At 34.0% G+C, this 26,959-nt stretch overlaps 1 protein-coding gene across 2 annotated transcripts in view; it reads left to right on the forward strand.

Annotated features, from left to right (window-relative positions):
• The window catches only part of PKN2 (protein kinase N2), a 130,625-nt gene extending 103,868 nt beyond the window's left edge, over window positions 1-26,757 (forward strand). For both annotated transcript variants that reach the window (XM_013056193.2, XM_004752649.2), the window contains 12 exons: window positions 69-243; window positions 473-599; window positions 1,088-1,218; window positions 1,301-1,376; window positions 1,455-1,546; window positions 8,584-8,760; window positions 12,973-13,035; window positions 14,213-14,289; window positions 19,748-19,890; window positions 23,761-23,868; window positions 24,072-24,152; window positions 24,238-26,757. In XM_013056193.2, the coding sequence (XP_012911647.1) occupies window positions 69-243; window positions 473-599; window positions 1,088-1,218; window positions 1,301-1,376; window positions 1,455-1,546; window positions 8,584-8,760; window positions 12,973-13,035; window positions 14,213-14,289; window positions 19,748-19,890; window positions 23,761-23,868; window positions 24,072-24,152; window positions 24,238-24,441 (1,454 nt within the window). In that variant the 3' untranslated portion in view covers window positions 24,442-26,757. The remainder of the gene's footprint in view (window positions 1-68; window positions 244-472; window positions 600-1,087; window positions 1,219-1,300; window positions 1,377-1,454; window positions 1,547-8,583; window positions 8,761-12,972; window positions 13,036-14,212; window positions 14,290-19,747; window positions 19,891-23,760; window positions 23,869-24,071; window positions 24,153-24,237) is intronic.
• Window positions 26,758-26,959: the final 202 nt, after the last annotated feature.

Raw genomic sequence — 26,959 nt, forward strand, 5'->3', positions numbered from 1 at the left:
AAATTATGGCTTTTGCTAATATATTAAAAAATTACTTATTCTATTTTCTTTATTCACAATATCCACAGGCAAAACATTTCTCAGAGCTCCTCAGATGAATATTAATATTGCCACATGGGGAAGGCTAGTGAGAAGAGCTATTCCTACAGTAAATCACTCTGGCACCTTCAGCCCTCAAGCTCCTGTGCCTGCTACAGTGCCAGTAGTTGATGTACGCATCCCTGAACTAGCACCTCCAGCTAGGTATGTGTCTAAGATTTTTAAGCATCGCTTTTATGAAATAGTTATTGTAACATTCATACATACTGCTTACCGTGGATCTATTAAAAGTCTGGTTTTTTCCGAATGGTATATTGAACTTAGTATTCTGCTTACTTTAAAATAATAAAAAAAAATAAGATTGTTTGCTTTAATTTTAAAGCTATTGTACTTTTGATTACTGTTTTTGGTGAATTACTTTATCTCCTATAAGTGATTCTACAGTAACCAAATTGGACTTTGATCTTGAACCTGAACCTCCTCCGGCCCCAACACGTGATTCTTCTCTTGGAGAAATAGATGAATCTGCTAAATTAAGAGATTCGGATACACCAGGACAGGCAAGGCATTTTAAACCTTGTATAATTCTTTTTCACCAAATGAATTACCAGTAAAAGCATCATAGTGAGGTGTACATTTCAATTAATTTAAATTGCCTGGGTGAACTGTGTTTTTATGTTTCTTGTGAGTGAAACATAAAACCTCTGGAAGCTCATGGGCCAGTACAGATGGAATAGGCTGCTGAAGGTAAAAGGAGCATACGAGCATGGTTGATATTAGATGATATATTGCTTCAAACACTCTTCACCTCCTAACTTGGTTAACATGATTTCTGAATATACATTGAAGATGATGATAATGTGTTCATTTTTCAAATTTTTTAAGTAAGTGTAATATAGAATTAATAGCTATAAGAATGTCCATTTTCTGAATTTTACTTTTCTCGCTAATATTTCTCTTGACTTTTGAAACTTTTAAACTTTATCTTTACCAAATAAGTTGTTTTCTCAGTGTTTCTATTATTTAATGACTACTTAATATTTTATAGGGTTCAGAAACTGTCTTTAATATTGAGAATGACAGAAATAGTATACTTCCAAAATCTCCATCTGAATATGAGCCTGATATTCCTCAACCAGGCCTAGGATACAGTGGTATTCGAGAACTTGAGGATAGAAGGTAAAGAATATATGCACAGCTTTGCTACTACATGTTTGGACCCATACTTTTGCCTTATTTTTAATTGACATACTGTTTTCAGATCCCAACAGATGTTTCAGTTTAATCTACAAGACTTCAGATGTTGTGCTGTCTTGGGTAGAGGACATTTTGGAAAGGTAATCTTTTAAGCTTTCTTGGAATGACTATGAAAGTAATAACTCAAATAGAAAATACTTACTTTAATCTCATTTCAGGTGCTTTTGGCTGAATATAAACACACAAATGAGATGTTTGCTATAAAAGCCTTAAAGAAAGGAGACATTGTGGCTCGAGATGAAGTAGACAGGTTAGTGGTTTTTTTTTTTTTTAATGAAATTGTTCATTTTTCTGAAGTTTTAACTCAAGAACATGAAAATTGATGTATATATTGCAACAGCAAAACCTTCCATTTCCATTATATATGAAGAAATTAAATTAATGTATCTATACTTGATTAGGGTAGGCATTAATTACTGTTTATCTTTCTACCCAGCTTCTCCTTACGACAGTTTATTGGTTAGTGGGTACCAAAGAAAGGTGATGAAATGTTTAAATAATTCTGTTAAGTTTTTTATACTTGGAGATGGTAAAGTGTTTGTATGGTACAGAAATTGTTACTCATCTGTGGTCAGATGACACTATTTCCCATTTCATATTACATAAGGAACAGAATGTCAGTTATAGGTAATCTGCACTTACCCCAGTGGTTAATATATTCTGCTTTTTAAAATGTACCTATGTCTGTAGGGCACCTGGGTGGCTCAGTGGTTTAAGCCTCTGCCTTCAGCTCAGTTCATAGTCTCAGGGTCCTGGGATTGAGCCCCACATCCAGCTCTCTGCTTAGGAGGGAGCCTGCTTTCCCCTCTCCCTCTGCCTGCCTCTCTTCCTACTTGTGATCTCTCTCTCTGTCAAATAAATAAATAAAATCTTTTAAAAAAAGTACCTATATCTATATTTTTGCTTTCATTTTTCTTAAAATATTTTTTAACCAGAGCATCTTTTTTTTTTTTAATTAAAGATTTTTATTTGTTTATTTAACACAGAGAGAACACAAGCAGTGGGAGTGGCAGAAAGAGGGAAAGGCAGAAGCAAGCTCCCTATGGAGCAGGGAGCCCGACTTGGGGCTCGATCACAGAACCCTGAGACAATGGCCTGAGCCAAAGGCAGGCGCTTAACCAACTGAGCCACCTAGGCACCCCTAACCAGAGCATCTTACCTCTCTGGGTTTAATAAATGTAAATTGATATGGATACATCCTTATATACAGTTTTTAAAATGCAAGGGCTTGGGGGACAATATTATAATTGGTCAGAGACTGCTTTAAAAAGACTGTCCTAATAGGATGATTAAATAAAAAACTTTTGCATAACAAATGGCGTATTTATTACAGAGAGAGACTTTCACTTGGTATTTATAAGCAATATTTGTCTTAAACCATTTGGAAACATCAGTTGATATAATAGAAGGCAGCCCTGTATATGAAGAGAGCCTAGGACTATGAGTGAAAAGACTGGCTTCTCTGTTCCTGCTTGTTTCTTCTTAATTAATGATTTGACCCCAGGGAAATTCACTGAACATCTTTGAACCTCAGTTAACCCACATATTTGTAAAACATGTTTACTGGTAATGCTTGCCTTAGTGAATTGTATTAAGTGCTACACACACACACACACACACACACTGCTACTTCTGATGTTTTTCCCCATCCTATAGAAAGTTCTTTCTTTCTTTTTATGATTTATTTATTTATTTGAGAGATTGAGAGCGTGTGCACTGAGGCTGGGAAGGGGCAGAGGGAGAGAAATTCAGGCAGACTCCAGGCTGCGTGCTGAGTCCCACAAGGACCCATCACAGGGCTCAGTCTGACAACCCTGAGATCATGACCTGAACTGAAGTCAAGAGTCACTCAGCCAACTCTGCCACCCAGGCACTCTGGGAAGTTCTTAGAATTAGGATACCTCTTGAAAATGAAGCTTTCCTTGGGGTGCCTGGGTGGCTCAGTGGCTTAAATCCTCTGCTTTCAGCTCAGGTTATGATCCCAAGGTCCTGGGATCAAGCCCTGCATCCGGCTCTCTACTTGGCTGGGAGCCTGCTTCCCTTCCTCTCTCTGCCTACTTTTGATCTCTGTCTGTCAAATAAATAAGTAAAATTCAAAAAAAAAAAAAAAAAGAAAGAAAAAAAAGTTTTCCTTTATGTAAGAAAAAGAAATTTCTTTTGGATTTGCCTATTTATCTTTTACCTGTTTTCCATATCCCTCAATTACATCAAAATAAACTTTCTTGATATGTGAAACTATTCAGGAGGATTTTGCTGAATATTTATACACTATGCTGTGTACCATAGTATATATTTATAACTATTTCTATTTTACTGAAGTAGTTGGTTAAAGCAAACCTTTAATCACACTGTCAGTCTTTTTATAACTGCAGTAATACTAGGGTCAACTATATTTCTTTTATGGAAGAATATTTGCTTTATTCCAGATCTGTGAATGGTAAATTCATTTTTTTCCCAAAAGTAATAGTAAACCGGTACTCCCTCTGATAATCTTGGTGGTTTATATAGCTTCTTGCTAACTTGTTACTACTGTGAGTCAAGTCTTAATAGAAGAACGCTTTCTAATTAAATCTCGACAAAATAACATTAATATTACCATTAACGAAGGATGTCCAGATCAGAGGTTGGAGCTTTAGCCAGAGCCTAAGCTATTAGCCCTACTGAAAATCAATCCAGTCTTGGTGAAAAGTTAATGAGTGATCCTTACTAACTTCAGTTATTAATCCACATATTCGATAACATGGAAGTAAAATAATCTTCAGTAGAACAGGTACAGAAACAGAAACAGAAAATCTGGATTGAGATATAAAACCCACTGTTAGAAGGAATTTGAGGAACAGCAAAAAGGAACAATTAGAACAAAGCAAGGAAAGAATAGAATATCAAAAAATGGATGAACATATTTTGAAAAGTAATACATATTTGTAACTTGCAATTCCAGATAGTAAACAACTCAAACTAATAAGTAAGCGTATTGTTTTATATTCACTTTCTAGTTCATCCTTTTAATAGATTCATAGAATTCATTGTTATTGCATATTACTGTTGGTTTTTTTTTAATAGATGTTTCCAAAATACTTAATGACCATTTTCCAAGTTTTCTTTCTCTAGTCTGGATTTTATCATTTTACTTAGAAAACTGCCTTTTTTTTTTTTTTTTTAATCATAGAAAATTCCAAGTCAGTCTCCTTTTAAAAATGAAAATTATGGAGTGACTCTAAAGTAATGTGATTGATTCATTTACAAAGATTGCATTCTCCCCCTGCCATTAATAGATAGTTCTGTCCCGTCTATGCCCATTCCTGAGTAAGAATTTTTATGTCCCTGTAGTGCCTCCTCATTCTTTTCTTACCAGTTCATATTTCAAGACAGCAGAATATTACTGGAATTATATTGGTTGGAAGTATATTTTTGTAGTCATGGAACAAGAGCACAGCTAATCAGATATTACAGATATATACTGGGGCACCTGGATGGCTCAGTCAGTTAAGTATGTGAGTTTGGCTCTGGTCATGATCTCAGGGTCCTGAGATTGAGTCTCCTGAGTCAGGCTCCATACTTATCAGGGAGTCTGCTTCTCCCTATCTCCTTGCCTCTCCTCTCACTCATGTTCTCTCTTTCTCAAATAAGTAAATAAAATCTTCACAAATCAATCAACCAACAAATAATATTTTATAAATAAGTATACATTTATTTATATTTAAAATCTATAAATGCATATAAAATATACATGAATATGATTCAATCCTAAGACCATAGTCTTATTAACAATGTTATTTTCCACTGACCAAAATAACTATTTATACAAGCTTCTAAGTTTCTAGAATGTCTAATAATGTACTGAACTCTGAAGAAAGTGTACAAAAATGTTAGGATGGAATTAGTTACTTAGGGAAATAAAACATAAGTACATTAGTTATGTAAATAAAATAGACCAGGTATGTTTGAATTTAAACACTACAGACAGTAGCAGCTCAAAGAAAGGGGAGCATCATTGTGTGCAGATGGATTTAGGTAAGGCCTTATAAGAGAGATTGGATTTGTGCTATTCTTTGGCAGATGGAAGATGCTTGGAAATATGGAGAGAAGTGAGGGAAATGTTCTGGACAGAATGAATAAAATTTGAAGTTTTTAATAAGGTTGGATTGTCCCATGAATTTTTAAGGGGAATATACAATTTTGGTAAGGTTGGGAAAATTTAGATGCTAACAGTGTAGCTTTTTGTTGTGCCGTAAAATACCTGAAATTATTGTGACAATTTTGGTCTACAAAGAACCTGCCTCCTTTACCTAAGAGTCTGAGACATCTATCGAGTCCTCCTGAGTATTCCTAGTCCTCATCAAAGCATTCCTGTGAATGACGTTAAAGCCATTTTAAGAGGCATTCTGATGAGTGAGTCTCAATCTTTTACATCATTTACATGTTTAACACAAGTCTAACCTAATACCCATCCATGAGAATTAGTGATTCACCCATTAGTAAATTAGTAATTTACCCATAAATAAAACCATATAGACAATGAAGAGACAGTGTTGTTACCTGCTTGAGCCCAAACATCTTATTTTGTTTTTATTTTGTCTGAATATTTTACCTATAGTACCCAAAATTTAGATAGATTTCATGAATCTATTGTTTTAGAAGCCATCTTATCAGTCTTACCCAACCGGACATTATTTTCTGATATATTTAAGTGGTGATAAAAATCAGAGCTATTAACTTTCTTAAAGTTTTCTTTGGAATTTATTTCTAATAATCACTTACTTTGTAATAACACTTAGAAACCTTACCAAATATATGTAGACATAACCCTAGTTTTTAAACAATTACAGTGGGACTTTTTCTTTTTTAGTATGTGTAAAATTATAAACAGATTGTGTGAAATCAGAGACAGGGTAAGAGTTTGTCTAGAATGTGACCTTATTAAGTAGAGTCTAAACACTATTCCATAATAGCTGCATTTACTCTCAGTATTTAAAAGTGAGCAGATATTTTAGTTCATAATCCAGAAGGCAACTATATTAACATAACATTAAAAATTTTGTGCTCGGAGCACCTGGGTGGCTCAGTGGGTTAAGCCTCTATCTTCAGCTCAGGTCATGATTCCAGGGTTCTGGGATCAAGTCCCACATCGGGCTCTCTGCTCAGCAGGGAGCCTACTTCCTCCTCTCTCTCTCTCTCTCTCTCTCTCTCTCTGCTTGCCTCTCTGCCTACTTGTGATCTCTCTCTGTCAAATAAATAAAATCTTAAAAAAAAAAATTATGTTCCTTTACACAACAGGTATTTTTTTTAATTTTTTAAATTTAAATGCAGTTAATTAACATGTAATGTATTCTTGGTTTCAGAGGTAGAGGTCAGTGATTCATCTGTCTTAAATAATACCCAGTATTATAAAGTGTCCTCCTTAATGTATATCACCCAGTTAATCCATCCCCCCACCTCCCTCGCCTCCATCAACCTTCAGTTTGTTTCCTATGATGGAGAGTCTGTTATGGTTTGTCTCCTACCCTCTCTATAAGGGTCTTTTGTCTTGCTCTCAAATGTTTTCAAAATTCTACTCAAAATTTTTTTTGAATCATAGCAGTATAGCCCAGATACCGAAATAAATATTTTATCTTTAAAATTACCTTTAAAAAAAAAAAAAAAAAACTCCTTCTTAAAACAACCAAAGGAAAGAAGAATGGATCTATCTCCCTCTAACATTAGCTTTTTTTGGCATTTTGAAATTAGCAATAACAAAAATCTAAGCAATTTTTTAATTTTAAAAACAAAGACATTGTTAATGCTTTTAAACAATGTCAACAAAGTGCCTATTTTATATTAAAGACATAATCTAATTGTTCATAAAATGTATATAAATATCTTTATTTTAATCAGGTACTTAAAATATGTTAATTCAACTTGCAGTTGAATAATATTTGATGGGCGCCTGGGTAGCTCAGTTGGTTAAGCATCTGACTCTTGGTTTCTGCTCAGGTCATGGTCTGAGGGTCATGAGATCAAGCCCCATGTTGGTCTCTGCACTCAGCTCAAAGTCTGTTTGGGATTCTCTGACTCTCCCTTCCCCTCTGCTCCTCCTGCTTACTCACTCGCTCACTTTCTCTCTCTCAAATAAAGGTTTTAAAAAAAATAAATAATATTTGACCTGGTTTTCTTCCACATTGAGTTTTAAAGTCAAATTGATTACTAAATATTTTCAAGGAAAGGAGGAATGGTATTTTTTGCTATTTCAGCAAAATTAATGTTCCAGAGTCCATAAGGATGATCACTGTTCTTTGTAGCAGCTTTTAAGAGTGACAAGCTGCGCAAAGGCAAAACCTGTGATTGCTATAGATTTTTATAAATTAGATCATTCTCAAAGAACTTCTTCCTTAAAGCATGTTAATAGAATTCTCTGGGGAGTCTCTTTATTTTCCAGTCAGGCTTCTAAATTTAAAATTTTATGCAGCATATCTTTACCTTTCAACTTCATATTTTATATGGAAAAATATTTGAATACTATAGCTTATGAATTATAAATATTGTCCTTGATATTACCTTTATCACAAATTTTATATTTTTTTAATTATTCTTGGGGTGCCTGGGTGGCTCAGTCAGTTGAGCATCCCACTCTTGGTTTCAGCTCAGGTCATGATCTCAGGGTCCTAGGATTGAACCCCACAGGCTCCCTGCTCAGCAGGGAATCTGCATCTCTCCCTCTCCCTCTTCTCTCCTGCCATGCACACATGTTCTCTTTCTCTCCCTCTTTATAAAATAAACCTTTAAAAAGTGGTTTTAACTATTCTTTAGGTTGCTAAATTCTCATTTCTGATACAATGTGAACTCTGACCTTTATGTCATGCTGATCATACATTTTAGTTTTCATTGATATATTTCAATTAAAGATATATATATTGGGCGCCTGGGTGACTCAGTGGGTTAGAGTCTCTGCCTTCAGCTCAGGTCATGATCCCAGGGTCCTGGGATCAGGGCCCACATCGGGCTCTCTGCTCAGCAGGGAGCCTGCTTCCTCCTCTCTCTGCCTGCCTCTCTGCCTACTTGTGATCTCTGTCTATCAAAAAAAAAAAAAAGAAAGAAAGAAAATATTTAAAGATATATATATATCAAGCAGACCAAATTTTTAAAGCAAAACTAAGATACATTTTATGGTTTTAAAGTTATAATAGGTAAGAACTTTGGTTATTTTAGAGTTCAGTAATTTTTTAAAGAATGTTAGTTGGAAAATGTCTAGTTGGAAAACTAGAACTTTTGTTGAAAAAACTATTGATTTTTAAATGTTTTCTCTTACAGCCTGATGTGTGAAAAAAGAATTTTTGAAACTGTGAATAGTGTAAGACATCCCTTTTTGGTGAACCTTTTTGCATGTTTCCAAACCAAAGAGCATGTTTGCTTTGTAATGGAATATGCTGCCGGTGGGGACCTAATGATGCACATTCATACTGATGTCTTTTCTGAACCAAGAGCTGTGTGAGTATGCTTTAGACATTTCTCTAAGTTTTTTTCATGACAGATTTCTTGCTAGGAAGGAAAAAAGCTCTTTGATTTTTTTTTTCTTTCCAAATGGAAAACTTCTGCAAAGAATATGAGAACTCATCTTACTTACTTTTTGCTATATATAAATGTATTTTGCTCCGTTGTCCATGTTGAAAATTTTATAGATTACCCTAAATCATACTTGATAATTTAGATACACAGTTTAGGTTCATATTAGTAAAATTTCTCCTTGTTTTCTTGTTATTTTTTTTTTTAAAGAAACCATGACTTTAAATACTAACTGTGCTCTAAGTATATTGTTAAGTGAGAAAAGAAAGTATAAAGGAGTCTCTGTCGTGTATTTGTATGAAATATTTATATTTGCATTTTAAAGGGCAATAAGTTAAAAAGGTATAAATTATTTGTTTGCATGTGCTTATAATATCTCTGAAAGGACGTAAAAAAAACTTGTACGTATATTGCCTCTAGTGAAAGGTGTAGAAAGCAAACTTCCTACTCTCTTTTTGTGGTCTTTGAATTCAGTGTTATATGAAGATTTTGCTTTTTCAGATGCATTAAGAAAAGTAATAGGAAACTTGAGATTAAATATACATATATATATATATTTTCCCCCTACTGTTATCCCAGTTTTATAGCTCTTCAAGTAATGAAGCTAGGGTTTGAACCTAGGAAAGTGCTCCAAATGGCCACATTCTCTATGCTCTTGTTTACCAGCTTTATATCTCCAGCCCTGACTGCTTGCCTAAACTTCCAGCTCTAGTAACATTCAGCACCAACTTGACTTTTTCCCTTCGTATGACTAATAAGTATTTCTTTTTGCAAACTAAATTCCTGATTTTTCCCATTTCCCCGCAACCTTACCCACCATTCCCAGGCCTTTTACTCTTCTAATCTTCCCCTACTTAATAAATGGCAGCATGAGTTGTTCAAGCCAAAACATAAGAAGTCATTTTTTTTAAGGTTTTAATTCCAGTTAACGTAGTATCATATTAGCTTCAGGTGTACAATATAGTGATTCAGTAATTCCATGCATCACCTCATTACCTGGTACTCATCTCAGGTGCCTTCCTCAATCCCCATCACCTATTTAACCCATCCTTCCACCCACCTCCCCTCTGGTAACCCATCAGTGTGCTCTCTATAATTAAGAGTCTGTTTCTTGATTTGAGGGATTTTTTTTTTGAGGGTGTCATTCATGATCCTCTTTTTCCCTCACATGCAACATCCAGATTATTAGCAGGTCTGATCAGCCCACTTTCAAAACATCCCAAATCATAAAGATCATAAACCGGTAGTAAACCTTTATATCTATATTCTGACAACTGACATTTGTGTAACATTTTCACTTTCACTCCTTTATTTGATTTTCATCATGACAATTAGAAAATAGGAGTCCTCTCATACCTTCAAGTTTCAGCTGAAGAAATAGAGATATTAGTTCTGGTGGTTAGTGAAGCTTTCAAAAAGGAGACAGATGCCAAAAAGTAGAAGGCTTTCCCTGAATATTTAAGGATTAAAAGCAGAGCATCTTGACTGTGCTTAGCGTGTGCTAACTGCACATGGGAGTTCATTTGTTTTTGTTTTACTATGCTCTGCCCTCTTTTAAGGAAATTTAAAATCCAGTTCTGCCTTAAGGAACTTCTGTTTTTGCTGAGAATACAAGGCATATACAAATGAAATTGTTGAGCCCAGTGAAATACAAAAATAAAATGCTGCATTGCAGTACCTCAAATCTGAAGTACCTCCCTCTGATAAGATCCCATTAGATTAGATCAGATCTTACCTCAAATGTTATTTCTTCAAAATCTTTTCCTGAGTACCCTATCTAAAATACCACTGTATCACTAATGCCCAAATCAGATCAGTCTTACTCTATTTTCTGTTTTATTATCTCCATAGCACTTTATTTCTACCTGAAACCATCTCTTTATTTTTTATGCTTTTATTGCCTGTCTCCCCTCACTAAAAGGGAGAATAGTGTCTATTCTATTAGTGAAACACCTAGAAGTATGGTTGGTACATACTAGGTGATTAGTGACTTGTTACTGACCAAGATGGTGGTATCAAAAATAATTTGTTTCCTAGCTTTGCACCATTAGACTAATTAGTTACTCTCTCTGAGAGCTTCATTTTCTGTTTCTGTAAAAGATTTAAAGGCTGATTTGAAGATTAAATATTAAATTAATATTTAATGTTAAAAGTAAAAAATATCCAATGTAGTACCTAACACATAGTTTAGTAAGCTTCAGTAAAATATATATTTTAAACAATATATACTATTTGTTGAATATCATTAGGGTAATTTGTTTATAAAAAACGAAAGGAGAAATCGAGATTTTTTTTTTTAAGATTTTATTTATTTATTTGACAAAGAGAGATCACAAGTAGGCAGAGATGCAGGCAGAGAGAGAGAGGAGGAGGAAGAAGCAGGGTCCCTGCTGAGCAGAGAGCCTGTTGCAGGGCTCAATCCCAGGACCCCGAGATCATGACCTGAGCCAAAGGCAGAGGCTTTAACCCACTGAGCCACCCAGGCGCCCCAAATCAAGATATTTTTATAATTATTATGTTTTGTTACCAAAATAGGTTTCCTAAAAACTTATGTATAAAATTAACTACCTTAAGCAAGTTTAGAATCACATCTGTTTAATAGACTTCAGCTAAATTCTTTAAACTTTCAGCAAATTATTATATAAGATCTAATGTATAATTAAATATTTCTAAATATTTGCATTTTTTAATTCTTCCAAATTATGGCCCCATTTATTTTGTAAAAATAAGTAAATACAACATGTAGCTAATTTACCAACATGTGCATATAAGTTCGTTTTTGTTTTGTTTTTTTTGCCTCTAAGTGTATTCTGAAAGTTTGAAAAACATGCACCAAATTAACAAGAGTAGTTATCACTATAGATGATAGTGGCATTGGGGTGAGATGGATGGATGGATGGCTTAAATATTATGCTTTGAGACCCAGGGATAGTACATGTACTTACAGAGAAAATGTTTATGTATCACTTGCATAATTAAGAGCTGATTCTCCTGCGTTTTTCCTTATAAGCTATTCTACACTGAAGATAGATCTGCTTTTTAAAATTGATTCGTTTGTTACCTAACTTTTCATTCAGTAAGCCTGCTATGTGTCAGGCATTGTGCTAAACACTTACGATAAACAGTGCAAGAGACAAACATGACCCTGTTCCTCAAGAGTTAATGTTTCTGGCTGAGCTCAAGTTTTCCTAATCTCCAAACCCACTTTTCCAATTTCTTCACCTGCCCCAAGGCAATTCAAATTCAACATGTCTAAAGCTAACCTCATTTCCCCCACAAAACCTTGGCTACTTCTCTCTTTACCTATCATTCTTTACACAAAGAAGGAAAGCTTGAGAATCTTAAGCTTTCCCCCTCCTGCATCCTCTGTTGCTAGGGAGACACCAATTCTTGTCATACTAATTTTAAAGTTTCTCTTGAATCCATCTCCTACTCTCTGTTACCACTACATGGGAGGTTCTTAGTGTCTTCCGTCTGCTACCATACTGAAACAACCTTGTCTTTGGTTTCCCTCTAGATACCTACCTACTTGTACTCCAGTTTTCATACTACTCTCCCTAAAAATCTTTCTCACAGAAATGTGATCATTCTGCTCTGATTTAAATGGTGTGCTTCTCTATTGCTAAAAAAAAGAAATTTCAGTATCCATAATATGATATTCAGAGTCCTTCACAACTTGACCCTAGGCTATCTTTTCAGCTTGTCTCCCACTTCTTCCCCATTCTTAGTTCAGCCACAAATACTTGTTAATAGTTGTCAGACTTACACCTTTTACACCTCTATTGCTTTCCCTCTTAGGGAATGAATGCCCTGTATTTCCCTCATGAGAATTCTACTTTTCACACAGTCCTTCTGCCCTTAAGGAAAATTGTAATTTATCCAGATGAAATGTCTACTCTAGACTTTAGTGACACTACCCCCAGGCAAAGTTAATGGCTTCCATTATAGAGATTGTATTTTTCTTTTTAATTTTACACATTATTTAGCACATGTCTTACTGTGTCTGGTACACAGTAAGGACTAAATAAATATTTGTGAAATTAGTTAACTACAGAATTCTGCTTTGAAGCATAAAAGTCTAAACTGGGATTCAAGAGCATTAGAATTTATTAAACTTCTTTTGATTTATTTCTTCAGATTTTATGCTGCATGTGTAGTTCTTGGATTGCAGTATTTACATGAACACAAAATTGTTTATAGGTGAGTAAAGTTTTGATCCTTGTAACGGCTTACTTTTTGGTGTAAATTTGAATTAAAAATAATTAAGAAAGATATTTGTGTTTAACCAGCTTTTTAATTTTCTTGTTCAAATGAAAAGTGACCTCTAAAAATGTTAAGCTCCACTTCTAAAAGAAATAGTTAATGCAGTAATTATATGATGAAACTTTTGTTTCCTTCTGCCTGTTACCTAACTAAAATAGTCAAATTATATGTCAGCCTATGATAACAAAAATCACCAACAGTATTCATTCTGGTGAATATTTTATGTTCAGCTGATCCACTTCTGAAAACTTTGACAGACCAATACTTCCCAAAATTTGTCCATGATAAAATAAGTAGCTTGTGCCAGAGTATAAAACGTCACCCTGCTTAAGTGTTGGTGTCAGCTAAATACTGTACTTGGTGACAGAGCTGATTTATGTACTAGTCTAAGCACCTTACCACGTTGCAGACCAGTAACAAATAGTTAATAGCCCAGCAGCCAAGCAGTGGACTACTTTGAATAGCATTGCTTTTAGATTAGACAAATTCAGGAAGGCCAGTAAGAACCAGGAGACTAAAAACATCAATTTATTCATACTTAAAACAGTATTTCCAAGGTAAGGGTTTTCTCCTGGTCTGATTTTACTCAAAGGATAAAATATTTTTAACTAATTTTTAATCAGTTAGTATGGATAGATAGCTTTCTCTTTATTTTGCATTATTCTCTTAGAAGGTTAAACCTGCAGTCTTGATACTTTATTTATACGTGAGCTTGATAGTCTTTTCTTATGAGTGGTGTGTAGACAAACTTTAAACTTATTCCAAGTCAGATTTATCACAAATAACAAATTAATAGGACCAGAGTTAAAAATACTTGAATTCCTTCCATGTTTTAAAATACATATTTGAGTAGATAAAACATTCCATTTTAAAATACATTCTTCTCTATATAACAGGGCAAAAATTATTCAGAAATTAGATTATGTAGAGAAATAAAGTTGCCAAAAGGAAGAAGAGTGAACATTTGTTATATAATATTAAAATCTCAAATCATAACTTGAAAAACTCATTTTTAGTAAAGTACAGCTCCTATTGAAATGATTTTTGTTCTACGTTATCTACTGATTTTATTGATTTTTTTCATTTTGCATTTTTTTTTTTTAATCCTGAACAGAGATTTGAAATTGGATAACTTATTGCTAGATACAGAGGGCTTTGTGAAAATTGCTGATTTTGGTCTTTGCAAAGAAGGTAATTGGATATTTTAAAGTTCCTTTTCTAATAGATTACTATTCCTTTGTACTTGGTAGTTTTCAAATTTGTCTATGGAGAGTAAAATATATTTCTAACTTTAATTTATTCTTTATTAAGATGTTATGGACTGTTCATAGCATTATTATTATCACATTATTAAAATTCTGTTGATATGAATCATTAAACCTAAGGTCATAAAACCTAAGATCCTCTTTGTATAATTAATAATTCTGTCACTACTCTGAGAAAACATTGGTTAAGCACCAAATTTTTTATTCTGCTGGGACTGTACAGAGTACATTACATAGGCCTAATAACTTCTCTCCAGCATCTTAAAACTTACAATATTATTAAATAAGAAGAAAAAAATGCATATATATCAGAATCCTTTCTATATATTCAAAAGCAAATAAATAAATGGGAAATGTGAATCCAATGTGGCAAAAGTGTAAAGACTGTAGGTGTAGGCAACCAGACAGCCCTAGATTTGAATCCTGTCTTTGCCACTTATTTGCTGTGTTTTGGGATGAGTTTCTTCAAACCTCATAGAGTCTGTAATTTTTCTTCTTCAAGAGTATTTTGAGAATTGGAGATATGCGGCACAGTGCCTAACGTATAGTAAATAGGTATTCTCATCTTGACATTTAGTACATTGCATTGTAATGAACATTGTCTCTGCCCCCCTTCTATACTGGATAGCTTCTTATTTCTTATTCAGCTTTGTTTCCATAGCACATGTATAATATAATGCTTGACACATCTTAAGTATTCTGTGAACATCCGATTAATATAAGTGGTTGGACGAGTAAATGAGTGAACTCCATCAGTTACCCCCCAACCTCTCAATCTGAATTTGATAATATTTTTTTTTCTCTTATTGGACTTCCCTGTATTGAACACTGTTGTTTTAAATGCTTTTGTTCCTCAGAATTTGTCCTTAGCTCATTGCTCTTCACTGCTAGTTTCTAACCGCAAGCAATATGCTAATGATTCCCAGATCTATTATTCCTTTCCTAACATAAATATTAACTATCTACTTGACAGCTTTGCTTAAATAGTCAATAGATATCTCCAACACTATACAAACAAAAATAGTTTCTTTTCTTCAAATAGTCTAGTTTGTAGTTGATTTTGCCACAATCTTCTCAGCCTCCGAACTTGAAAATGTGTTATTATCCTGGACTCTGTTCTCTTCACTTCTCCATATCAAGTTAATGTCTAAATTGTGCTGACATCTACCTTCTTAATATGTCTTAAATTTTTCATTTCCCCTCTACTACTGCTACCTGTCATCTAGTTTTGACAAAATTAATAGCCTCTTCACCTTTACTCTATCTAGATTTTTTTTATTCTCCTTCAAATCCACCTGCCATATAGGTGCCAAAATGCTAAAAGTGCCCATTAAATTCAAATCTGACCATGACACACCCCTGCTAAAAACCCTTCATGGTATACAGTGCACTTTCTGGTCCCCACCCAGCTGTCTTGCTGCTCTCTGTCTAGTGCCCTCTGCTCCAGCAACAGTGAACTGTTGACAGTCTTTGTCTCTCACCAGTATCATCCATCCTAGCTCTCTTGCTAAGTAAGATTTGCTCACCCCTCAAAATCAACTCAGGTGTTGCTTCCCCAGAAAAGTTACCTGAGGTTTTTCTCCTCTTATCCCACCTCCCAAGTCAACTTTAGGAGTTCTTTGTCAGTATTTCCCTAATATCTTACTCATACTGTATCCTTATAAAATTATCAATATATGGAGCGCCTGGGTGGCTCAGTTGGTTAAGCGTCTCCAACTATTGATTTTGGCTCAGGTCATGATCTCAGGGTTGTGAGATTGAGCCTCATGTTGGGCTCTGCACTGAGCATGGAGCCTGCTTAAGATTCTCTTTATCCCTCTCCTGCTGCCCCTCCCCTGTACCCTCACCCTCTCTCTCCCTCTCTTTCTCTTTAAAAAAATAAAATAAAAACCTATATATATCTGCTTTCTTCCAGTGTCCTGTAAGCTCCTTAAAGACAAGGACTGTATCTTTCATTTTTATGTTTGTACCATTTGGCATGGATGCCTAGAACTTAACAGGTACACAGAAAATACATATCGAATAACCAGACTTATGAAACATGTTTTTTCTTCATTATCATAAAAATATGTAATATATTATAATAATAATAGCTAACAATTTTTGAGCATTTACAATATGCCAAGTACTTTACCAAATGCTTCATGGGCATGATCTCCTTTAATTTTTAACAGTCTTGTGAAGGTAGGTAGTAGTATTAACTCCACATATAGATGAGGAAACTAGCCTTTGAGATTAGACAACTTTTCTAAACTTCTCAAAGCTAACAAGTGGCAAAGCAAGAGTTTAAACCCAGATTTTTATGACTCTAGAGCCTTTAACTCCTTGGAGTTTTGCCAATTTGAAGCCCTAGCTAATTCGGGTACTTTCACCTTTCTTTAAAAATACCAGGACAAGACAATTTATCAGAATGAATTAGATATGATAAGTAAATTACTGTAATTGACACATATATTACATTAAAATATCACAGATTTTATAATACCACTATTATAAACAAAAGTAAGCAAAAAATTAGAATAGTTTTATCCCGAAAGTATGGCATTTGTATTATACACTAGTTGTGATCAAAGCATAGAATAAAGATCAAGAAACATTAGTTCTATTTCTATCTTCCTAAACTAAGGTTTTCCTAATCTTGGCCAAGTCATTTAAAAGGCTTTTGTAGACCTTAGCAGATCCTATATCAACTTTTTAAAAAATAATATTTTATTGAAAAAAAAAACGGTGTGACAATGTTAACAAAATTTTCCAAAAACAAAAAATTTCTCCACCCTTATGTACTAATGCATTTAATTATACTTTTCATGTGTTTATCTGTAGACTCAAAAATTCATTTGAAATTTTCAGTTATTATACCTTTTAAAATTTAGAATTGAGAATTTTTCTTCCAGATTCTTTCATAATATGCTTTATAAGGAGCTTTTAACACTTCAGAATATATTGAGACCTTATTTTCAATATGTACAATGTATATTTGATTAATATATTCTGAATTATTATAAAATAAATTATGAGGAACATAAATTTGAGGACTAGTTAACTAAAAGATTAATACCATATCTCATTTTATGACACATTTAATTTTTTTTTTAAGATTTTATGTATTTATTCGACAGAGAGAGATTGCAAGTAGGCAGAGAGGCAGGCAGAGAGAGAGGAAGGGAAGCAGGCTCCCTGCTGAGCAGAAAGCCTGAGGTGGGACTCGATCCCAGGACCCTGAGATCATGACCTGAGCCGAAGGCAGTGGCTTACCACACTAAGCCACCCAGGCGCCCCCATTTAGTTAATTTTTTAATCTTACTAGGGTTTTTTTTAAAGATTTTATTTATTTGACAGACAGAGATCACAAGTAGGCAGAGAGGCAGGCAGAGAAGAAGGGGGGAAGCAGACTCCCAGCTGAGTAGAGAGCCTGATGCAGGGCTCAGTCCGGACCCTGAAATCATGACCTGAGTCCAAGGCAGAGGCTTAACCCACTGAGCCACCCAGGAACCCCTATTTTACCAGTTTTTTTTATTTAATTTCAGTATAATTAATACACAATGTTACATTTGTTTCAGATGTACAATATAGTGAGTCAGCCATTCTGTACATCACTCAGTGTTCATCATGATAAGTGTACTCTGTAATCCCCATTCCTATTTTACCATCCCCCCAACCACCTCCCCTCTGGTAACCATTAGTTGTCTATAGTTAAGTCTGTTTCTTAATTTGTCTTCTTTTTTTCCTTTATTTGTTTGCTTTGTTTCCTAAATTACATATGCATGAAACCATATAGTATTTATCTTTCTTTGACTTATTTCACTTAGCATTATACTCTCTAACTCCATCTGTGTTGTTGCAAATGGCAAGATTTCATTCCTTTTTATACCTGAATAATATTCACAATTGTGTATATAGATATAGATACCACATCTTCTTTATTCACTTATCTATCAATAGGCACTTGGGCTACTTCCATATTTTGGCTATTGTAAATAAACATAAGGGTGCCTATATCCTTTCAGATTGTTTGAGTGTTAAGTGCTAAGTGGTTTTGTATTCTTTGGGTAAATACCCAGTAGTGTGATTACTGGATCATAAGGTAGTTCTATTTTTAAATTTCTGAGGAACTCCATACTGTTTTCCACAGTGGCTACACCAGTTTGCATTCCTACCAACAGTGCACGAGGGTTCCTTTCTCTCCACATCCTCTCCAATACCTGTTTCTTGTGTTTTTTATTTTAACCATTTGGACAGTATGAGGTGATATATCTCATTGTGGTTTTGATTTGCATTTTCCTGATTATGAATGATATTGAACATCTTTTCATGTGTCTGATGGTCATCCATATGTCTTCTTTGGAGAAATGTCTATTCATGTCTTCTGCCCATTTTTTAATTGGATTATTTGTTTTTGGTGGTGTTGAGTTATATTAGTTCTTTATATATTTTGGATGCTAATGCTTTTTCGGATATGTCATTTGCAGATATTTTCTCCCATCCAGTAGGTTGTCTTTTAGTTTGGTTGATTGTTTCCTTCACTGTGTTGAAGTTTTTATTTTAGTGTAGTCCCAGTAGTTTACTTTTGTTTTTATTTTCCTTGTCTCAGGAGACCAATGTAGAAAAATATTGCCATGACCAGTGTCAGAGAAGTTACTGCCTATGTTCACTTGTATGATTGTTATGGTTTCAGATATCAACATTGAGGTCTTTAATCCATTTTGAGTCTTTTTGTATGTCCAGTGTCATTCTTTTGCATGTAGCTGCCTAGTTTTCCCAGTACCATTTGTTGAAAAGACTTTCTTTTTCCCATTGCATATTCTTGCCTCTTTTGTTGAAGATTAATTGACCACATAATTGTGGGTTTGTTTCTGGGGATTTCTGTCCTATTTCATAGATCTATGTGTCTCTTTTTGTGCCAGTACCATAATGTTCTGATTACTCTAGGTTTGTAGTATAACTTAAAATCTAGAATTGTGATACCTCCAGTTTCATTTTTCTTTTTCAAAATTGTTTTGGTGGCTAACTCTGGATTATCTAAGGGTTTGCTTTTTGGTATTTTCTATACTAATTGTTATTTTTATAATAGAAATTGAAGCTCAGAATCAGTTTTTTTGTTGTAGCTTCTTAACATCACTTGTAATGATAAGAAAGAGAAAATAAATAAATAAAATGAAATATAAATTTTATTTTTTACCCATTAATTAAATAGTAGAGTTGCTATTGCACAGTTTTCTCTACACCAGTCTTTAACATTTTATTTTGAAGTCTGGGATATCTTAAGTTTGCTCACCATACACAAATGTGGAACTTTAATTTTGCTTCCTAAGGATTCATCCTTTGTTTTATCTATCATCTAGGTTTTTTCTTTGCTAACAAATACTTAAATTTTACCTTTTCAGGAATGGGATATGGAGATAGAACAAGCACATTTTGTGGCACTCCTGAATTTCTTGCCCCAGAAGTATTAACAGAAACATCCTATACAAGGGCTGTAGATTGGTGGGGACTTGGTGTTCTTATATATGAAATGCTCGTTGGTGAGGTAAGCAGTATAAAATAGATGAGAGACAAAAGAGGAAAGATGATTGAAAGAACAAAAGATGTCATTTATAAATAATATGTCTTCTGAATAAGTGGAACTTAAGTTTTATACATATTTATAAAATACTAATAATTGCCTGATATAATAATATCAATATTATAAGATATAATAATAATTCTATCTTATACTCTGTACCTGTAACAAAAAGTTAGCTATACATTGGTCAAAATAAATACTACCTTCAAAAAAGGTATTGTAGAATTAAAAGATTAATATTTTTCCCCTCCTGTTTTCTTTAGATTAACTTAAATTTCAGGAGTGCACCTGGGTGTCTCAGTTGGTTAAGTGAATGACTCTTGGTTTTGGCTTAGGTCATGAGATTGATTGAGTTCCTCATTGAGCTCCACACACAATGTGGATTCGGCTTAAGATATTTCCCCTTTCCCTCCGCCCTCCCCACTCATGTGTGCATGCACTTGCTCACTCTCCCTGAAAAAAGTAATTTCTGGGGATAGCTTCATTTTACACAGAAATTGTTACTACTTGGAAAATGATGAGTTATAGCTAATAAAGTAACGATAACTAGCTAATCTATTTTGTTACAAATTGTTGGAAATGATAAAGTAGAATTAGGAAAGGGTAGATATTTAGACAAGTAATTGAAAACTGCTTAGAGGGGCTTGATGAACTTGGGATGCAAAAAAAAATCTTGGTTCATTGCTTTGCAGTTTTCCCAGCACCAGCAATCTTCTTTGTACAGTGTAGGTGTGAATAAATTAGTAGCTGAATAAATGATTGACCAAATTATTGAATGTCAGAAATTTCTAGTTTTCCTGTGTATTACCATTTAATGATACTTGTCCCAAACAAAGGATTTGTCTATCTAAAAGACAACCCCTTTGGTATGTCAAATTGGAGTGGATACTTAGAAAAGGAGGAGAAGAAATGGCTGATTAAAATGTTTACCATGTGCTTGGCACTGTATTATTTGCTTCATAAATGTTAGCTGATTTAATTTTTCATCAGCCTTTAATGAGCTCAGTACTAGTCTTATGCCCATTTTAAGGTATAAATGGAGACCCAAAGAAGTTAAAGTGCTTAAAGTCACAGAGCTCTCATGTGGTACAGCTGGGATTTTTTAACTCTGGCTCTCTGGCTTCACAACCTCTCTAAACCATTATGTATTGCTACTTCAGGGTATGGAATCCACTCAAACTTACTTCTGTTCTTAAGACCAGTGATCCAGATCTGAAAATTTTACCTCTATCTTGAAAAGCTGTATTACAGCATTTTAGGATGGAAAGATATATTTTATCCCTAATCCACAGTGATCTTTGCTTTCAAAGAATCCCAGAAGCACTCATAATAGTTGTTTCTATAAGCTCTGGCATACATGATCTCCCCCCCAACTTTTTTTTTTTTTTTAAGATTTTATTTATTTATTTGACAGACAGCAGAGAGACGGGGGGATGCAGGCTCCCTGCTGAGCAGGGAGCCCAATGCTGGGCCGGATCTCAGGACCCTGGGATCATGACCTGAGCTGAAGGCAGAGGCTTTAACCCACTGAGCCACCCAGGCGCCCCCCCCCTTTTTTTTCCTTCTTAAGAAACATTTTTGCTGCTTTTTTTTTCAAATGTGGTGTATTTATTTATGGATGAGATTTAATTGAGTTACCGAAAACTAGATGCTAGCTTAAAATTTATTCTCCAAATTAGAGCTGACAGGCAAAAAATGTGAATTTATTATAAAATAACTACAGAATTAAGAGCCAGTCGATTCTACCTCCTCCTATCCTAAAGTGACTGGACTTTGAGGAAGCTCTTCTGTATTTTTTAAAAGAGCTTCTAATTGATTAACCTTCTAATTACTAGGATATAAAAGACAAAGGATCCAGCTGTTCTTTCACCGTTTTTTTATTGCAGTATCCTTTTTCTTTAGCATCTTTGTAAGAGGATAGTTGGGAAAAGAACTAATCTTAAAACTTACTGATATGCTTTATACTTTTATAGCTTTAGTAAAATTTTAGCATTAACTTTTAACTGTGATAAAAGTGAGGTTTGGCTAAAGTTTATGTCTGATTTCTCTGTTGTTACAAATAATTGAAAACTCACTGGGTGTATCATGCATTTTCAAATTTGTTTTTGAGATTTGTATGTGTGTTTGTATGGGTTTTGAGGACTGGAAAGACTCCAGGAATAAACTAGGTCTCTTTCCCAGTGCCAAATGAGAATGAAAGTATCAAGAGAAGTTTTAAGTAAACTTAGATACTAGAGTTGGACTCTTGACATCTGAAAAAGCCATTGAATTCTTTTTATATCTGCTTAAGACACATTTGTTAGCATTCTGTTAGTTCTGTTAGCTTATAATCTATTTGCAGAAACAGGGAATTTTAACATCTTAATGAATATGTGGGTATATCTTCACTATTCAGGAATTTATATAGAGTGACATTTTTTTAAATTCAAAATTGACTCATCAAATAAACAAAATGCTTTGTATTACCACCTGAAATTCTGATTGAGTATTCTTGTGAAATAGAATTTTCCTCTCATTTGCTTCTGTCCAATCCCAGAAAGAAATTTTATTATCCTACCTAGTAGATATTTCATTTATCTATTTATCTATTTTGAGTGAGCAAATGAGGTTTTGATAACTGAAAAGTTTGAAATTTCCTTAGATATGAGCAGTAAGATTAGCAGTTTAGCTTTAGGAAGTTGGGTTCTAAATTCATTTTTATATACTCCTCAGGTCAAAGATCCCTCTCTTTCCATTAGTACTGCTTTCTCTCTGGCTCTTATTCATTAATAACTTTACAGGAGTCAAACAGTCAAATCTAAGTCATCTCAAATTGTGAGGTAATAAGTCTTATTTCATAGCTACATTTCAACATAGTTGAGTTTATCCCTTTGTGCATCAGATTTTTTTTTTTAAGATTTTATTTATTTATTTGTCAGAGCGAGAGAGCGCGAGCACAGGCAGACAGAGTGGCAGGCAGAGACAGAGAGAGAAGCAGGCTCCCTGCCGAGCAAGGAGCCCGATGTGGGACTCGATCCCAGGACGTTGGAATCATGACCTGAGCTGAAGGCAGCCGCTTAACCAACTGAGCCACCCAGGCATCCCTGTGCATCAGATTGTTAAACTGAATGTAATTTAACTACCTTTTTTATGACTTAGGGTCATTACTATCATTATGAACAACAGTTTTAATACTCTGCTAACTGAAATGCCCTAAGACTGGTTGTATATAGAGCTTAAATTAAAAATGCCTAGAAATGTGTGCTTTTGAGTTTAACTTTGTTGGCAGCTGCTTCTCAGTGTAGTCATTATACCTGCGGATCTCTCATTGTGTTTTGCTAATTAATTTTCTATTGACTGAAATTCAAAGCACATCCATATCAGAAATATTCCCACAAACTCTGTGCTTTTATGGTTACACTTATTACCATATTTACCCATTTCCATCTGTCTTTCCACAAAATTGAGCTTCTTGAGGAATGTGTTAATAATCTAAATATTTTTCAGCATGTAGTAGGCACTCAAAATATTGACTGTCAGGCCAGATGAATAAATGAATAAAACAAAATGGTACAGAATTAACCGAAAGATGGTATTATGCAATATAACCAAATGTGTTATTACAGTCTGGGAAATAAAGTTGAAGTAGATTGCAGTGAGAGTATATCGTGTATCATCTGGTTAATCTGTTGTGTCTCTTTTGTGGCTTCTTATAGTCCTTGTTTTTTGATTTTTTGGTAGTTTGGTTTGTTGGTTTTCCTCACTGCCTGGGTTCTTGGTTGTACTTTGGATAGGTGATAAGATTTTACAGTATTAAAATTCCTTTTGACTTACTCAAAGATATTTTTTTTCTAGTCTCCCTTTCCTGGTGATGATGAAGAGGAGGTTTTTGACAGTATTGTAAATGATGAAGTAAGGTATCCAAGGTTCTTATCTACAGAAGCCATATCAATAATGAGAAGGGTAAGAAATAATGGTTTATAAACTACTTATATTGAAGGACATTTCTCAATTGGAATTTTAGAAGTTGTTTGTCACTTCATAGATGTTGCATGGTTTAGACAAACATATACCAAAAGAACATCTAAATCTTTGCAGGTTATAAGAACCTTTATCAATGAAGTCACTGCTCTTATTTTAACTTTTATACTTTATGTTAATGTTAGCTATTAAGAAGAAATCCTGAGCGGCGCCTTGGAGCTGGTGAGAAAGATGCAGAGGATGTAAAAAAGCACCCATTTTTCCGGGTAAGTGTGAAAGTTTAAAATTTTTCGTGAAGCTAGCAATTAGGTGTAGGAAACTAAACTAGTCATTTTATATTTTGTAATCCAGCTAATTGATTGGAGTGCTCTCATGGACAAAAAAGTCAAGCCACCATTTGTACCTACCATTAGAGGACGAGAAGATGTTAGCAATTTTGATGATGAATTTACCTCAGAAGCACCTATTCTGACTCCACCTCGAGAACCAAGGATACTTTCAGAAGAGGAGCAAGAAATGTTCAGAGATTTTGACTACATTGCTGATTGGTGTTAAATTCCTAGATACTGTGAAACCAAGCAAACTGACTCACAAGAAGACCTCTTAACAATAGCAACCCTTCATTTGCTCTCTGTGCCACCAGTAGCTTCTGAGTTTTTTGTTTAAACACATGAAGATTTCTTAAAAGACTATTCTAAAATCTTCTTGAAAGTGGCTTCTTAATGTATTTTCAACGTAAATCTGAGCACTGGAAACAGTTTCATGGAGTTTAAGTGAAATGAACATTGGCCATGAATACCTATCACAAATGAATACTTTTGGATCAATAGTCTATTTAAAAAGAAAAGAAAAAAGAACCCCACTCTTCCACAGTCCCTAGCTATGCCTTAAGTGAAAGGAAGATTAATCATTTCACTGCACTTAGCTATATTTTACAAAAAGAACAAAAGGGCTTGGGATGTTACTACTATTTACATATAGTAATTCTGTTTGAATAAGGCAAATGCTCTTTTTTTAATGAAATAACTGTAATATTTTAAAAAGTGCACATTTTTTGGCTTTTTAAAAAAAATGAATTGATGTCTTGTTTTGTAAATTTTCTATATTTATTAGGAAAAAAATTTTTATTGCCTTATCTTTACCAACCATGTTACAGAGCCTCATAGCTTTCCAACAGAGCTACCTGCCAAACAATTTTTTTGTTCATTAAACCATGCTGAAACAAACAGGAACAACTAAACATCAGCATTCACTTAAAATTTTAAGAATGAGGACTTCTGATTAGCCTGAACCAAGATACTGTATTACCTGTATGCATTCCCAAAGTCTAGACACTTGATATGTTCAATCATACCTTCTTCCAAAATCAATGAACTAATTACTCCTTTTTTGATATTCATCGTACATTTATCAACCCAGTTTATCTTGTTCTTGTGTCTACTGTAGAAGAGAACTATATCTGTTAAAACATGGGGATTATCATTGTATACATGCTGTGAACATGTATATGTGTAAGTTGTAATGTATTCTATGTTGTAGGTTTATTATTTAATTTCACCACTTCATCACTTTTGTACGGTGGCCAAGCAGACGCCTCAAACTCCAGCATTTACGTTAACTGCATTTGTACATTTTAGGCCACTGGATCCAGATTTTATATTGGCAGTTACTGAGGGCAAAAGCAATATATTGTAACAGAATGTATAAATATTTTTGATAAAACAGTCTATATTTTATAAAAACTATTATAACACTAAAGCTGTACCTCAAAAGTCTCAAAAATAATTTGATCAAATACTTTTTACAACTTCACAGAGGATCCATTTGTGGCTTTTTTAATGCTGTTATAGGAAGCCGTGACTCTTCCACTTGCCTGGAGTTTTTTGTTTTTTTGTTGTTGTTGTTAGTTTTTGCACTCTTTTCCTCCTAGTCTACAACTTTACTCTTTTTCCTTAGTTCAATAATAACATCTTTGATTCTGTGCTAAGCACATTAGGGTCATCATATCTCAGGAATAGCAAATTGTTAACTAACTATACTAAATTCACCATTTAATCACAGTGATCTCATGTCTTAAAAATTGTTCAAATTTAAATTCTATGAGAAGCATAAAAGCACATTGATTTATAGAAAGTTTATATATATTTCAGCCTTGCTAGGTATGTTGGCATGTTTTTGTGTACTCTAAGAACAATTAAAATTGTTCAGAGGTAATTCATATTTCCTTCCAAATTAATTCTTACCCAAGATTCCTTGGGGGAGAATCTTAAAGAAACAGGGAGCAGTATGTTTTAAAGTTATTTTAAAATGCCAGTTAACTTCTTTGTTAAAGGACAGTAGAGGATCTTAGCTTTATCCAGCTTTAATTTACAGTGTTAACACAACATGAGAAAAACACTAAATACTTTTGAGGTACAGTCTGCTCACCATTTCTGGTTCTCAAATATGCATAGAAAGCAATGTCTAAAATAGGCTTTTAGCATTAAAAACTGACATAGCATTTTGTAACTACACAGTGTACAGAAATTTTTTTTTTAATTGAAGTCAATCACTAAAAAAATTAGAGGGCAGGGTATATCACACAATTAAGCTGAAGAAAGCACTAATATTTTCTGTAGTTTTTAAAATATATATATATTTTAGTCAGATTTTAAAATTTTAAACTCTATAGAGTGTAAATATATTTTGCTATTACTGTATGTGTAAGTGACTGCTCAAGCACTTTGTAAGGAAATTATTAGTATATTTTAGAATGGTACACTATGCATTCAAATGAAATGTGCCTTTATGTCATTCTAAGAAAGAAGTGTTTTGCAGTCATAAATTACCACAAATGCGCAAATTAAAGTTTAAATAGATTATAATTTGTAACTTTGGTTTTAAGTATTATTTCCCTTTGGAAGCTTCCTGCCGGTCAAAATATGTATTAGCTCTACTATAATCAAGATCTCAAAGACTAACTTTACTTAGCTTTCTTGCAAGTGCTTTTTGTCCTGCTAAGGCAAAATCTGATTCAGAGCGAGTTGTCCTCTTCACTCGTAGTAATGGGAAAAGTTTGCATTCTACTTTTATA

Source organism: Mustela putorius, unplaced genomic scaffold (genome assembly GCF_011764305.1).
Source record: "Mustela putorius furo isolate JIRA1106 unplaced genomic scaffold, ASM1176430v1.1 tig00003853_pilon_pilon_pilon, whole genome shotgun sequence".
Taxonomy (NCBI): domain Eukaryota; kingdom Metazoa; phylum Chordata; class Mammalia; order Carnivora; family Mustelidae; genus Mustela; species Mustela putorius.